This window comes from Podarcis vaucheri (assembly GCF_965113315.1).
Source record: "Podarcis vaucheri genome assembly, chromosome: 11".
NCBI classification, from domain to species: Eukaryota; Metazoa; Chordata; class Lepidosauria; order Squamata; family Lacertidae; genus Podarcis; species Podarcis vaucheri.
In genome coordinates, this window is record NC_138749.1 from 15,220,530 (window position 1) to 15,233,014 (window position 12,485).

General features: G+C 43.9%; 1 protein-coding gene across 1 annotated transcript in view; it reads left to right on the plus strand.

Moving 5' to 3' along the window:
* The first annotated feature begins 240 nt into the window (after positions 1–240).
* The window catches only part of ST8SIA3 (ST8 alpha-N-acetyl-neuraminide alpha-2,8-sialyltransferase 3), a 38,968-nt gene continuing 26,723 nt past the window's right edge, over positions 241–12,485 (plus strand). The window contains exon 1 of the mRNA XM_082242133.1: positions 241–359. Within this exon, the coding sequence (XP_082098259.1) occupies positions 299–359 (61 nt within the window). The 5' untranslated portion in view covers positions 241–298. The remainder of the gene's footprint in view (positions 360–12,485) is intronic.

The window sequence follows — 12,485 nt, forward strand, 5'->3', positions numbered from 1 at the left end:
CGGTTTCTGTTCTCATCCCGAAGCAAAGTTCTTAACCCGAGGTACTATTTCTGGGTTAGCAGAGTCTGTAACCTGAAGCCGTTTGTAACCTGAAGCATATGTAACCCGAGGTACCACTGCATTGCCTTAGGGAAGGGCTAGGACTTCTTGTTTGCGCGGCAGGGAGTGCTGTGCCTTCTTGTGGGTTTTAAGAACTGCAATTCCCAGAGTTCCTTAGTCCATGTTGACCTTCTTCTGTGCATCAGGGGTTGCAGATTGACTGCACGAGAGGGAACAATTCCCCAGGAGAGAGGCCTTTATGCAAGAGCAGATGGAGCCATTTCCACAACTAAATTCGAAGGCCCCAGAAAGCTGGATGTGTGAGTAAATAGCCTAACCTTAATTTATAGGTTTAGAGGAATGCCATAGGTTTATTTATGTCTGAGGGGTTTTGTGCTTGAACGTTCTTCCTCAGAATTCTGGACATCTATCGCGATTATTTTATTGTTTCCAGCATTTAGGCCTCGCTTTCTTAAAACAAGAACAAAAAAACCACCCTAAAACGTGCCTCAAAGCGACTTTAAACTATATAAAATCTGAACAGTGTGCGTGTAAATCATTTGAAATCAGATACGTACGATGAAAATGCTATAGGGCAGAAATTTCTATAGCCCCTTGGAATAGCAGTAAGCGTTTTGTTTTAAAATACGCGTGTATCGCGACATTTTTTTGTTCGGAAGTAAACATGCATTTTTTTTCAAATTGGTGTTAAAAAGGTGCCTCTTTGTGCAGGGTGAGTCCTTTAAAAGAGGCCCCGTGGATGCAGAGTACAGTGGTACCTCGGGTTACATACGCTTCAGGTTACATACGCTTCAGGTTACATACGCTTCAGGTTACAGACTCCGCTAACCCAGAAATAGTGCTTCAGGTTAAGAACTTTGCTTCAGGATGAGAACAGAAATTGTGCTGTGGTGGCGTGGCAGCAGAAGCAGGAGGCCCCACTAGCTAAAGTGGTGATTCAGGTTAAGAACAGTTTCAGGTTAAGTACGGACCTCCGGAACGAATTAAAATTAAAAGACTCACCCTGTACAAGACATGAAATGGCCCCTTTGGGTTTACCGTCGCCGCCAGTGAAAAGGGATCCTTTAAAAATGTCCCATGCCATCTCTTAGCTCAGGCAGACTAGTCCTCAAAGTACCCACCCCCCAGTCCATGCTGCAAAGCCCCACAGCTTTCTGCACATGCTCAGAACCACTCTTTTCTTCTGTATTCCTTCAGTATAGTCCTGGGACTATTTCAAAAAATTAAATAATATGATGAGTGTTCACCAGCGGTGGCCTAACTTGGAGGGAATTTCACAGTGACAAGTTCTAACACAGGTAGCCATAAATTGTTGTCCTGAAAACTGCACAGTGGAATCTCGGGTTAAGAACTTAATTTGTTCTGGAGGTCCGTTCTTAACCTGAAACTGTTCTTAATTTGAGGTGCCACTTTAGCTAATGGGGCCTCCCGCTGCCGCCACACGATTTCTGTTCTCATCCTCAGGTAAAGTTCTTAACTTTACTACTTCTGGGTTAGTGGAGTCTGTAACCTGAAGTGTTTGTAACCTGAAGCGTTTGTAACCTGAGGTACCACTGTATAACATTGCTTCTGGCTTTTCAGATGCTGCCAGACTACAACTTCCATCATCCCTGGCCATTGGACATGTTTGCTAACAGTTGGAGTCTAACACCATCTGTCATCTGGGCCTTGTCCAGAAAGTGGTGGTAGGGGATGAGTGTTCAGACCCCTGGGCTCTCACTTGTGGGGTGCCTCAGGGTTCCGTCCTCTCCCCCATGCTTTTTAACATCTACATGAAGCCGCCGGGGGAGATTATCAGGGGGTTTGAGCTGGGTGTCCTTCAGTATGCAGATGATACCCAGCTCTACCTCTCTTTCAAATCGGAACCAGTGAAGGCGGTGAAAGTCCTGTGTGAGTGCCTGGAGGCGGTTGGAGGATGAATGGCGACTAACAGATTGAGGTTGAATCCTGACAAGACAGAAGTACTGTTTTGGGGGGGACAGCGAGCAGGTGTGGGGGACTTCCTGGTCCTGCATGGGACAACTGTACCCCTGAAGGAGCAGGTGTGCAGCCTGGGAGTCATTTTGGACTCACAGCTGTGCATGGAGGCACAGGTCAAATCTGTATCCAGGGCAGCTGTCTGCCAGCTCCATCTGGTACACAGGCTGAGACCCTACCTGCCCGCAGACTGTCTTGCCAGAGTGGTGCATGCTCTGGTTATTACTGGATTACTGTATTTTAATATTTTGTTGGAAGCCGCCCAGAGTGGAAACCCAACCGGATGGGCGGGGTATAAATAAATTATTATTATTATCTGGATAGCAATCTATCAATCTATCATGGATGCTTTAGTTGGGATTCCTGCATTGCAGAGGGTTGGAGTAGATGTCCTCTGGGTTCCCTTCCAACTCTATAATTCTATGATTCTATAAGTCTAAAAGGAAGCCAGCATGGTTAAATCATAGAGTCTAGTGACTATGAAAAAACAAACAAATAAAGAGGACCAGATCTGGAGGGCCAAAGGTTCCTCAACTCTGCATAATAATAAGAATAATTAGAACAATAATGATTAGAATAATCAGAATAATAATAATATGCCACCCAGCTCACTGGGTTGTCCTAGCTACTCTGGGTGGCTCCCAACAAAATATTTAAAAAATATTAAAAGAACAGTTTTTAAAAACCCACAAACACAAAGGAAAGGGTCCCCAGCTACACGCACAGACACACAAAGAGAAAATGAAACTTGTAAAAAATATAAGAAATAATTGAGAGTAATGGAAATAGCAATACAATACGTACAAGTGCTGCTTACCAAATACAATGCATTGCCTGGAAATCGTTCGTTAGGCAAGCATTCACATAACGAGTCTACAATTTCCATGGATTCCTATGGATACATTTCTCATCAGGGACTTGTCCAGTCTCTCCGCACAGTCCTTCTCTCCCTGGTTTCTTCCCGCAATGGCTACAGCCAGCAAAAGAGAGAAACAGGAAAAACTGAATTGCCCCACATATCTCTCCTGCACTCTGATTTGTCCAGTCTCACTCTCTTCTTGCCTGCATGGTTTCTGTCCAAAAATGCAAAGCACAAGGAAGTCAGGAAGTGGAAAAACTCTGGATGTTCAGATTTCAGAATCTGTGGAGTGTGTAGCCGGGTTTGGGCACAATTCTTTATGTTTGGATAAGTAACTTTTTGCAGAGCCAGCTGGCAGATAGCAGGATCTGTGTGTACATAACAACAGTGAGGCATGAAAACATACAAAATGAACTAATATATTGCAATAATAATACATAAGAGACTGTAGCTCAAAAAAACCACTGAACAAACTCAAAATTCCCATTCTCCTGTTTATTATTGTTTATTTAATGTGTTTTTATATGTGTTTTCATGCTTTTGTTGTTATGTATTGCAATGGTATTTCCACTGGCAACATTAATTGTTTCTCAGATTGTTTCATCCTCTGTTGTGATTGCTACAGTTGCATTTTAGAGCATCTGCAAAGAAAAAAAAAACAACAAAAATAATCAGGGTCTGAAAAACACAGGAGGAAGAAGGCGGAAAACAGTGCGATGCAACAGTTTCACAACTACGTTGTCATGAGGATCACCTGTAAAAAGTGAACAAACGAGGAATGGCAATTGCAAGAGAAAAGGCTTGGTGCAGAACAGCAAACTAGATTGCGTCTATTGTCAAATGCCCTTGAAAAGGTTGTCCTCCAATGTTCAAACTGTCACAGCAGAGTTGAACATTTTGGCAATGCCTTGCTCCTGGTGGATCTACAAGGAAGACAATTCATCTAACATCAGAAGCCACTTACGGTTAATCTCAGCTGGGAAGCTGTTTTACAGATTGTCAAGAAAGGAAGTGTGAGAGCAATATGATTTGCCGGTGTTTCGGAGTGCAATGAAAATGGACAGTTTTGCTAATACCTCGACTTGGCCCATTTCCTTCTTCCTGGCCACATAATTTGAACATGGGAGGAAACATGCGCCATCCATGTCTTATCTGCCATTCCCTCATTGGGTCCTCAATTTGAGGGGAAAGCCATTGCAGCTTGTGGGCCATTGCAAACACGGAAACATTGTAGGCAAGGCAGAAGACACAGCCCCAGATCAATTAAAGCTACTTTGGCTGAGCCACAAATCCTATGTCAAGTCTTTTCATGTTTTCTACTTGACTTGTGATAAACCACATCTGATTCATTCATAACTTTCACTTGAACTCCAGCAACTACAAGGTGGGGGATCTCTTGCAGGTAGCTGGAGGCATTTTTGTGGCTCTTGCTGTAAAAGCAGGCAGTGTCGTTTCTAGTAATGGGAAAAGGGAGTTTTTATATAAAAATCAAAGTGGCCCCTATCAATCAATCAATTGACAAAAACTTTATTGCCTTAGCCATCGGGCATAGCAATCAGTCATACACATCAATAACTATAAACAATACAGAGGGATAATAAAATAGCGCTATTACATGTAAGATTCCACATAACAGCCCACAACTTTGGCTCCAGGAAACTTTTCCAGCAACAGAAACCAACAGAACACTCTAATCTTTTACATCTGCTTGGTGGCGGTATGAATTTCATGGTTTTTTAAAATAATTGATTTTATTGAAAGTTTTCAACATAAGAGGCAATAAAACTATTGTATTTTTCCGTGTATAACACACCCCCATGTATAAGACCACCCCTATTTTGGGGGACTCAAATTTAAGAAAATGGGGGGATATGGCCCAGAGTGGTTGAGCTTTTTTGGGGGGGGGAATGCCAAAAATCACTAACCAGACTGACACAGGCTGACAACCGCTCTCGCGTCGCACTAGCCAACATGCGTCTGCCCGCTCACCAACAGCAGTCGCACGCCTAATTGCCAAAGCAGCAGCCAATCCACAGCAAACCTTGCCACGGCAACCAATCACCACCTTATTACCGCAGCAGCAGCAAACCCAAAGCAGCACTTGACGCAGCCAAAAATCACCCACAATATCACTGCTGACAAGCTCCTACTCGCAGACACAACCTATCTCTCGTCCATCCCCTAAGACGACCCCCATTTTATAACATTATTTTAGAGTAAAAAAAACTCGTCTTGTGCATGGAAAAGTTCGGTAATCTAAATAATAATAATAAAGGGCACGGCAGTAAAGAGAAAAGAAAGATAAACAGAAGGGAAAGAAAGAGAAGGGGAGGGAAATATTATTTTTTTAAAAAAAGCAATAAAATACAAAACCATATGCATATAGCCCTCTGTCACAATTGTATCTTAATTCTTCATCCACGCATAAAAGAGTTGATCTTCCCAGCTCTCAACATTTTTTATAAGTAGGCCAAATAAGAAATTCTGGATAAGGGGTGAAATCTCTTCCCTAGCAGGCTTATACAGTGTGCAGTAAAGGAAATAAAGCATAACCCTCACTACTCTGTCCTCTCCTGTTCTACCATTTCTATATAAGGCCTCCAAGACTACGATTCTATGATTTCTATTGTTGGAGGGTCCAATTAGATCCTGCCAGAGCCATGACTCAACTACCAGATGCCTTCATTTGCCAAATTGAGGTTAGGGGTTCCAATGCAAGCAGTATCCGTTGCTTGGTGAACCACTCTCACACACCCACATCTAGGGTGAGAGATCCTGTCGTAGGGTTTTGGGTGTGATGCTGGAATAAGGGTATCATCTCTGGGGAGAGGTTTTTCTTGTCGCCCATGTCTCTCCCTACGCACGAGGATGTTATTGGGGTAGGTTATTGTGGCGTTTGCCCCTAGGATGTGTCAAGGAAAGGGTTAAAATGTGTGTGAGGTGATTGGCCAGTGAGAATGCGAGGGGGGAGTAAAAGATAGAGTGGGAGGTTTTGAAAAGACAGTTGAGGGTTGGGAGTTGAGGTTTGTCAGTTGGGAGTTGAGGCTTGGGTGTGGGAGAAGGAAGAGGGTGGAATACGCAGTGGGTTGGTTGAGTTGTATTGTGAGTGAGTGAGAGGAATTGTTAGGGAGTTAGATAGATAGTTGGGAATAATTCAGTTTGAAGTGGTAGGAACTAAGATTTAAGAACCTGACAAGAGAAAAATAAACCGAAACCATACACTTATTCCTGCACTTAAAAATAAACTTGATTATTTGTTTATGTTAACAACTGTCTGGACTCCGTGTGTCCCCGTGAAAAGCGGGGTGGTAGCAGCGAAAAAAGCAACCGCAGTGATGGCACAGGGTCAATAGACCGTGAAACGTCTGGGGGCCCTGTGTGATCGCCACAGTTATGTATGGGGGTGCTGTATTCCTATTGGTGCTATCATTATGTGTGAGACCACTTGGCCGGTACCTTATTTGATGAGAACTTGGTACAGGGTGTCTTAGCAATTGGTGCCTGTTGGCGGGATTGTTGTGGTCTATATGTAAATTGAGGATTTTTTTTCCTAGGAAGTGGTTACCCCACTTAAATGACACTTTGGGGATAAGATTGTTTAAAGTTGGGTCACTGTTTCTTTGGTTGCAGTTTGGCCTTAGATCCAGGCTGGTCTTGCTAGATCAGCTTCATCTGTTTTATCTGTTTCCCCCTCTGGAGCATTTTGCCAGTCATCAATGACCAGCAAGTCAGGGTTGGATAAAGTGAGGTGGGAATTTTCCAACCAGTTCTTCTGGTAGTCTTCTGTAGCTATTTGATTTGGAGGGGGCGAATCCTTTCTTGCCCAGACTTGTAAAAGGGCATCTGCCTGTCTCTCTGAATCCCATTCTTTGTTAAAGGGCATATTGGTTAGGATCTCGGGATTGTTTGAATTATTGTTTAAATTAGTAGATTTGTTATTGGTGCAGTCTTGGTTAGGTTTATTGGGTTGTGCCAGCAGAGGTGGGGGGACTGTTGTTAGGATCCCCCAGTTCAATTAGCCCTAACAAGACAAGCATGTTAGCCTTGATGTCAGATAGTTCCTTTCTTAAGCAGTCCCAGCTCTGAAATTTTTTCCTGTTAATTTAGGCATTAAGGAGACAATGGTCTCGGAAGTATCCATACAAATCTTCCTTGCTCTGCCCTATCGGTTCCTTTGGCTGTGGACTGAGCCTGTTGATTAGGGGTAGAGCTTGTGTTGAACTGCATGTTGGTATGAGCCACATGTGTAATATAAGAATTTTCACATACTAGTGCTGGGTCAGGAGACCAGTTACCCAACGGTTCATGGTCAGAGGAGTTTTGCCAACCTTCTGTTTGTTGGTTATGGTCATTAATGCTGCTTAAGGTTGCAAGATTTAGTGACTCTTGGGCAGGGCAGTGGGGTTAGCCCTTAGGGTATCTTCAGTACCTATATGGCTATTTACCACTGGATGGCAGTAGTCTAGGATGGTCTTTTGTAAGAGAAGCGGGGCTGTTTCTTTATTGTTCTGCTTCCTCTCTTGGGCTCTAGTTAGCACCATGGTGGGTTTACTGCAGGTTTGTTCTGGGTATCTCCGAAGGCTTAGTGGCTCTCAGTGACAAACAAATGGAGCTAGGTATAGTGGGCAGGCTCGCTAACAGGGAATTTCCTCTGAGCCAGGGGGAGGCAGGCAAATAGAGTGGCCGGCCACAAGAGTTCAGCTGAACTAGCACAAAGTGGGCTGAGATAGTTTCCTCGCCACCACCTCTGCCTCAAAAGCAACAACAGTCTCGTTTCTCGTGCTTTGCCAGGACTCAGAAGAAAGGAGGAGAAGGAAAACTAAGGGGTGAAGCAGCTCACAGTAATTAGAGTAGATTGCAGTTGTTCTGTAATTCCTCACAGACAGGGCCGGGCCCTGGAGTTGGTGGTATCATCTGGTGTTCCTTCTCTGTGAAGCCTGTTGGCTGCATGCTGTTCACCACCATTTTTTCCCCCTTAATGTTGATGGGCTTAGAAATTTTGACAAATAAATAAATTCAATATTAGATGTCCATAACCCTAGTGGCACCTTGGAGATGAGCACATGGTTCTTGTGGCATAAACTCTGGGACGCCAGAGCCCATTTAATCCAATGCACCTGACACAGTGGCCTCTGTTTTGTGGAAGGTTGTGACTGAATGGTTATAGCATTTGGCTCTTTTTGCCAGATCAGACTAATGGAGAAACTCTTCTGGAATCTAGAGAATTCCCTAGGAAGAGCGAATAACTGCCAGACTAATTTTAATCCGTAGGATAGGTCTGTTCATTGGGTATTTTCTGGCTTGGACTTTGGATCTGATTTGGAGTTTTAACCTTGCTTTTAGCCACATATTTATCTTCCTGGTGTATAGTTCCTTTGTTATGGCCGTGGCTAAGATAATAAAGTTTGGTGACTGATTTAGCCTCTTATCTAACAATTCTCCAGGTAGCCACAGGTGAGTGGGTGGATTTCTATGCAGAGATGTGCAAACAAGCTGGCAGATGATGCTCCAACCCTCTTCCACTAGCTTGCTTGATTTCAGCACTAACTGCAAAGGAAGGGACTGGCAGAGGGAGAATGGACCACTCCACCCTCCTTAGGAACATAGGGAGATGCCTTTTACAGAATCAAGTCATTGGCCCATCTTGTTCCCATGTTGTCTTCATTGACCTACAGCATCTCTCCAGGATTTCAGACTTTCTCAGCCTGACTTGGAGATGCCGGGAATTGAACCAGGGACCTAATGCATGCAAAGCAGATGCTGTACCACTGAGCTGTGGCCCTTCCCCAATTCCACTTGTCCCCTTGGTAGAGGAAGGCCACTTTCCCTTCTTCCACCAGTCCATTTGGAAGAAAGCAATTTTATTTAATTTTTACTAGCCATCTAAGAGACTAATAGCTTGCATTTGCATGCTGACTGCAGAGTCATCTCCCAGTTTAGCCTTTTAGCAGGCTCGTAACTTTTGTGAGATTGACTGACTGAATTGATTGACTGGTTTACTGATTGATTGATTGATTGATTGATTGATTGATTGATTGTAAAGACTACACTTTTATTTATGAGTTGTTGTTGTTGCTGCTGCTGTTTTAAAAAAACCTCCTTCCTTAGGAGCAATAATCAAATTATTTGGTTTTCAACAGCCACCACAACAATCAACACACACATCTCATTAAGATAGCAAACAGGGCCCTGAGCAGACTTTCTCTCTTAGGAACAATTATTCTAAGCTTTATTTCATTTTTTTAAAAATATAGCTATATTATTGCTTTCTTCCATGATGCTAAATGCAGATCACATGAGACCTTCAGCTGGTCTCTCATCCAGACCCTGCTTATCTTCTGCATAACTGTTGCATCATATGGCTTTCAGCCATACCTTAAGACTTGCATATAGACTACAGTGAGAATCTAGGCCAAACTACAAGAAAAATCCTGACATGCATCTGTTTGGAAAATTATGCATGGATGGGCTGTGACTCCAACAGACAGGGTCTAATTTGATTCATCTAGTCAGCTCTGGCTTGTACCTCTGCCAGCCAGGACCTGCCAAGGAGGTCAAAAAGCTGTGCTCATCACTGTACTGTACTTAAGATACCTCTTGGTCATCTTACAACCTATGCATAATTTTAAAATCGATAAGGTTGTTTGGAATCAGGTCTATATTTGTACTTTTCCGGGCTGCAAATGCAATACATTGGAGTCTATTAGCAAACAGTGATGATGTGCTGACTTCAAGGGCCAACCTAGATAAGACGAATGAGAATTCATTTTGAAACACACATTCCATACCTACAATTCAAGAAGTTGTATCCTACATTGTCCAAGTGTGTCCAAGTTCTTGTAACTTATATACAACTATACTTAAGTATATAACATTCTGTGTCCTTTTGGTGTGGATAAAGTGGATAGGGTAAGTGGCACATCTAGTTCATCCTGTTATCACAATGATCAACCAGATGCCTGTGGGATACCCTGGAACAGAACCCAAACACAAGAGCCCTCTTCCCTCCTGTGGTTTCCAGCAACTTGTATTCAGAAACATTACTACTTCCAGCCATGGAGGCAGAACATAACCATCCTGGCTAGCAGCCTTCTCCTCTATGAATGGGTCCAGTCCTTCCAGGTTGGTGGCCATCAGTGCCTCCTTTGGGAGTAATAATAATAATAATAATAATAATAACAACAACAATTTATTTATACCCCGCCCATCTGGCTGAGTTTCCCCCAGCCACACTGGGCGGCTCCCAATCGAGTGTTAAAAACAATACAGCATTAAATAAACAGGGCTGCCTTCAGATGTCTTTTAAAGATAAGATAGCTGCTTATTTCCTTCACATCTGATGGGAGGGCGTTCCACAGGGCGGGCGCCACTACCGAGAAGGCCCTCTGTCTGGTTCCCTGTAACCTCACTTCTCACAATGAGGGAACCGCCAGAAGGCCCTCAGCACTGGATCTCAGTGTCCGGGCTGAACGATGGGGGTGGAGACGCTCCTTCAGGTATACAGGACTGAGGCCGTTTAGGGCTTTAAAGGTCAGCACCAACACTTTGAATTGTGCTCGGAAATGTACTGGGAGCCAATGCAGATCTCTCAGGACCGGTGTTATATGGTCCAGGCAGCTATTTCATTTCATTTCGCTTCCCTATTAATTTGTAATCCGCCACTCTAAATTACCATGCACATGGCGGTTTACAGCAACAAAATATGCAACGAAGAAAGCACACATTTATATAGTAAACTGACCCAATACAAAAAGTCATAATAAAACATAACTTTAAAATGGAACAGCTTATACCAGATAAAAGTAATATTCAATAATCTATTAGAATATAATAAAATTAACTCTCAAAACATCAGCAAATAGTAATTAAACAGAAATTCACTCTTAACAGTTACAATAAATAATTACTAAACTATGATCAGTAAAAATAACTGCAAGTCACCATGCATAAAATACCACAATACATACAAAACTATGCAATGCATGAAGAGGTACTATGTTGTTTTTTAAAAAAATCTCTTCTGAATTTTCCAACATTCAGCTTCACTGGAGGTCCACATGTTCTATTGTTACATATTTTTGTTAGAATACCAGCAACTTCACATACCAGCTCTTTAAGCAGCAACACATATCTATAATAATATTGCAAAAAAATCAGTTCCACTTGTAATCCAAACACATAAACCAGTTTAAAAGGTCTTTCACCTTCACTTACTGGTAAATATTTCTGCAGGGCTGAACCAAATTTCACCTGGGGGGGGGAGTTCCATAAGTGGGGTGCCAACACAGAGAATGCCCTGTCATGCTAATTATTATTATTATTATTTATCATTTCTACCCCGCCCATCTGGCTGGGTTTTGGTACTTGGGTCCCAAATTGTTTAGGGCTTTACATGCCCTTGGCTTGGACTCAGTGAGTTGCCAATAACCAGAGTTGGGCATCCTTCCTGGTTTTCCTTTCAAGGTAGATGGCAGGGGTCTCATATTGGTGGAAACTCTGACAGCTCTCTTTAAAATAAAATAAAAATGAAGCATCACCTGCACTTCCCTTGATAACAGGCCCTTTTTTAAAAAAATAAACAACACCTGAATCATAGAAACTGAGAGTTGGAAGGGACCCAAAGCCATTGAGTCCAACCCCCTGAAACTGTAAAAGACTAAAGGAAGGCTGTGGCCTTCCAGATGTTATTGGACTCCCAATTCCCATCAGCCCCAGGCAGCACAGCAAATGTCAGGGATGATGGGAGTTGTAGTCATAGGCGCCGACTCCATGGGGCTTGAGGGGGCTTGAGCCCCCTCAAAAAAATTTTTGGGGGGGCTCAGCCCCCCCAATAATCTCGGGCGCCGCCGCCGTCCCCTGCCTCCTCCCCACCTGCTCCCTCGCCAGCCAGCCAGCCGCGCGCCCTAGCCGGAGAGCCCCGGCCGTCCCCCGCGAGATTAGGGAATCCCCGGGGGCGGGGGCTCCTGCCTCTAGCCCCAGGTTTCCCGCATATCAGCTGTTCCGGAGCTGATAAATAGGCAGCAGCACGCTCTCCCCTATTCGCTCACGAGGGGGCGGCGCCACTTTATTTGCATATTCATGAGCTTATTTGCATATTCATGAGCTTATTTACATTTCACGAGCTTTCCCGGGCCCCCCCAATATTTTTTATAAGTCCGCGTCCCTGGTTGTAGTCCAGCAAGATCTGGCGAGCCATGGCTTCCTCCTTCCTGTGCTAAGCCTTGCCACTGCATACTGTACCTGAAAGTGTCCACTCATTTTCACAGCTGCCCCATGTGTGTTCTGGGATTCAGGCCCGGAGCTGGAAGGCTGTGCTCACTGACCACAAAGCTCTCGGTTGTCTCAGCTCCAAACCGCCTCCCAAAGGCTTTCCTCGCCACAAAGTTCTCTGCTGTACCAGCTCCAAACCACCAACTCATGTCCGTCTGTAGGCAGTGATGTTTTTAAGGGGCGGATATTGGAGTCTGGAGCATCTTCTATTGTGCCGATGGCATTTGGGCAGGAAAACAGGTGCTACCCCGTCTCAGTCAGACCCAGAACCGCAGTTCAGTGGTACAGCGTCTGCCTAGCATGCACAAGTTTCCAGATC